Source organism: Buceros rhinoceros, unplaced genomic scaffold (assembly GCF_000710305.1).
Source record: "Buceros rhinoceros silvestris isolate BGI_N320 unplaced genomic scaffold, ASM71030v1 scaffold29044, whole genome shotgun sequence".
Taxonomy (NCBI): domain Eukaryota; kingdom Metazoa; phylum Chordata; class Aves; order Bucerotiformes; family Bucerotidae; genus Buceros; species Buceros rhinoceros.
The window spans coordinates 3,026-6,690 of NW_010407001.1; the positions used below are offsets into that span (position 1 = coordinate 3,026).

Here is a 3,665-nt window from a genome sequence, read left to right on the forward strand (position 1 = left end):
ACAGGCAGCTCCCGGGAAGGGCAGGTGACGGAGCGGTGCAGGACAGCAATCCTGACCCTCCACAGAGGAGGTTTGTGCGTTTTCACCCCTGGCAAGCCCCATGTTGGCAGGACAAGCTCTGCACTGGTCCCCAGTGTCTGGACAGCGCCAGTTCGCCATGGGCTGCTCTCCAGACCAGCTGCTCTCTCTTGCTAAAACCAGCCTGCACCTCGCCACTCCTCCCTTCCCTGTTCTGGGATGGAGATGCTGTCACTACCATCACAGGAGGGAGAGGACGGGCTTCTCCTCGGCTTCAGCAAGGGCAGACTCACAGTTCCCCCGGGCCATCACCTATCCTCACGCACCAGCCCCACCATCACATCCCTGCCTCCGGGGTCTCCTTTTGGAGAGGGGCTTGACAGGAGACACATGCCCCAGTCACGCTGTTCTTTGCTGCCACAGAGCTGGACACTTCAGGCTCTCGGGAAGATTTTCCTTTCCAGCATATGGATAAATTGGAAGATTCAAACCTTCAGCACACGGACAGCCAGATGCAGGATACTCGAGCCTCACCTGCACCAGCACAGATGCTTTTTCCCCGCCCAGCATCCGCCCAACGTGCAGGAAGCGGCTGCGTTTACCTGCAGGCGCTGCTGACGCCTTGGTGTGAGCTGCAGATCTACGGCCGAGGGGAGGGACGCAGTGGAGGGAGGAGCACTGGTCCCCACAAGAAGGGACACGGTAGCTGTAGACCAGACAAGCTCCAGTTCCACCAAGGGTCAGGATATGCTGTCAAGCATGACTCGGGGCAGCTCCCCTTCCTGATAACCACCACCCTGACAACACAAAGTCAGTAGTGAGCGGTGTCCCATGAGGTATTCTACAGCGTGAAGCTTCGATACTAGTTTCGTCTGGAACCCAAACCCTTTTTAAAAACCGTACTTGTTCTCCAAGAGCAAAAGAGAGGCCAGAGGTGGTGGTGAGGAAAGGGAGGGCAGGGCTCCTCAGCACCTTCGCAGCAACGCTTGGCAGAGGCAGACGGTCGGAGGTTTTCCAGCTGCTCGAGGATCCGGAGGACTGTGTCTAATTCAGGGACACGGCAGCTCCGGAGTGATGGCAGCTCCGGAGTGATGGCAGCCAGCTCGTGGGGCACCGACCTCGGATCCGCAGGCCCCAGCCACACGACGTCACGTTTTCAGACCACGCTGAAGCAGATGGAGCATTTCCTTCCCTTGGGTTGAGAGCACAGGAGCATCTGCTCATCTAAATGCAGGAGGAAAGATGCTTCCCCAGAATTCTCAACATCGCTTTGGGCAAACTCGAAGCTTCACCATGAAATGCAAACTCTTTACAGTCGCTGCAGCAGGTGAAACGGCAGACCAGGACCTGAAGGGAGGTGGGGGGCGTATGTAGAGTATTTCAGCCAGTGCCAAGCCCAGAAACACAGCAGGAGCTTCCGCCTCTCTTGTCTTCACCGTTTCTGGACTGCTGTGGTTCCACAGACAGCCCAGGGAGAGAAGGATGCAGCGAGCAAGCTCACAGAGATTGGTTGCTATTCCAGGATAACCTAGAGTTTGCTTCTTGCTCTGATTCACCCCAGAGATGCTTCTTAATGCCCCGGCAACTCCTGATCAAGATCCTTCACAGCTCAAGAGCAAGTCACTTCATTCACAGCTTCCGGAGACAGCCAGAGAAAGGCTGAAGGTGCACGGCCCACGGCTGCAGCAGGTCCCTTTGCTCCGTGGACTGCTGCAACGTTACAGCTACAGCTTTGCCACCTTCCTCCCGCTTCTCACAGGGGTTCAGTGAAACTTTCCAGTGTTTGCTAAGGGAAGGATGTCTCCTCCTCCTCGGAGCAGCCCTTGCTCCCCAGTGCAGCAGCAGCCATTCCCTTTGGTAGAAGGCTCCATGACATCCGAACAGCTCACGTGCTCATCCTTCCTTCCTTGGGCCCAACTTCAAAGCGTAGAGGACTGCCCTGCAAATCCAGTTGCAAAGCTCAGCTGCCTGAGACTAGGTCTGGCCCCCCCCTTCTCCCAAACCCTAGAGAGCAGGGTTGCCGTGCTCGCTGCTCAGAGCTCCTCGCTCCCCGGAGGGTATTCACGTCGTTCTGGCTCAGTTTGCCTCCCAGCAGCTCTCGGCCGCATCCCCTTCTCAGCGAGGACCAAAGAACAGTCTGACCATAACGCCTGGAGCAGACGATCTTCCTAGAGAGTCCCCTTCTCTCTCTGTCTCTCCCCACCTTGAAGTTTCCAAGGGAGGATAATAGAATTCAGCTGATAAGACAGAATTTCTCATGCTGAAAATAAACAAAAAGACATAAAAAATAAAATTTTCAAAAAACTGTAAATAGTGCCATGACATTCTTTGTTCCGCAGGGAGTCCGCGAGCTGGGCTCAGCTGTCTTCAAGACCCCTCTCCCGCAGCAGGAGCCGAGGCTCTTGGTCCCGTTCCGCTGTGCTTCTTAGGAGTCTTGAACCCTCTTCTCTGTACAAAAGAGCTCGAGAGCAGAAGCGGCACCCCAGAAGCAGCCTTCGCCGTCGCGTGCCTCCTTCCCACCACAGCCTGGCTTGGGCTACAGGATGGCAACAGTCAAATTCCTGGTGGGGAAGAGAGAGGAGAGAGGAATCAAACAGCCCACTAGATGCAGGAGGATCTGTCCCAGTCTGGCACAGGAGCGAGCACGGGCTCGTGTGGGCACAAATACGCACGAGAAAGCAGCAGAAGCCTCGTTCCCTCCCCCAAGGAAGGCTGGGCAACAGTAAAAGACCACGGAGCCAACAGCCACGGCTTCTTCAGGAGGGTTTTGTGTATTCTTTGCAATGAGACAGATTTGTTTGACCCCACGGGATGGGGCAGGGACCAGCGGCACACACCTACCATCAGTGACAGCAACAAGACGGGTGAGGCAGCCTCGCTACGTGGAGGATTCGGTCTCCTGCTTCTGTTTGGAGATGAGCTGAGCTTCCTTCAGCGACAGGTACACCTCCTCCTGCGGGTCGTAGTAGTAAAACTTGCGGATGTAGGAGATCAGGGGCCTGGGGAAGGAAGGGGCAGAAGCTTTAGCCTGAGCCACAACCACATCAGCTTCCGCAAAGGATAACCAGCACCTCTCCCTCTGCCCCACCACCTCCAGCAGAAGCAGCAGCCGGTACCCCAGGGCTGTGGCATCAGCAGGTAACACCTCACCCTGAGCTGGTCACTGCTCCCCATGCATCCCTACACACCAGAGGACATTTCTCTTGCTGTCCCAGGGCTGAAGAAGTCAACTACTCCCTCCCAGAGCCCTTGCTGTGGATATAGACGCCTTCTCACTGTCAGCGAGGGTCAGGGACAAAACCAGAGCGACTCGTCCCCAGGCCAGTCCTGACGACTCACTTGGGCAGCGGGAGCTCGGGGATGTGGTCTATCCGGACCAGCTGCCTGATCCGAAAGCGGCAAAGGTGCTGAAGGGATTTGACGTTGCTGAACCTGGAGACTGGATACAGGAGCTGCACCGGCGTTGGAGGGAGACCTTGAGAAAAAAAACAGCGTTGGAGACAAGAGTTATACCAGGAAGGAACCGCTGATTCAGAAATGCAAAGCTGGCTCTTGGAACGGAGCTCTCGGCAGGGCTGTGTCTGACAGCAGATCTCCCCAGGAGCCCTCCCAGGGGCTGCCAAATACCTCCCGCCTTCCTCAGGAGG

The 3,665-nt window shown here is 56.4% G+C and overlaps 1 protein-coding gene across 1 annotated transcript in view; it reads right to left on the reverse strand.

The window, feature by feature from the left end:
* Window positions 1-2,896: 2,896 nt before the first annotated feature.
* SOCS7 (suppressor of cytokine signaling 7) overlaps window positions 2,897-3,665 on the reverse strand; it is a 14,323-nt gene continuing 13,554 nt past the window's right edge. Inside the window, 2 exon segments of the mRNA XM_010134337.1 lie at window positions 2,897-3,017; window positions 3,358-3,493. Coding sequence (XP_010132639.1) covers window positions 2,897-3,017; window positions 3,358-3,493 — 257 coding nt within the window.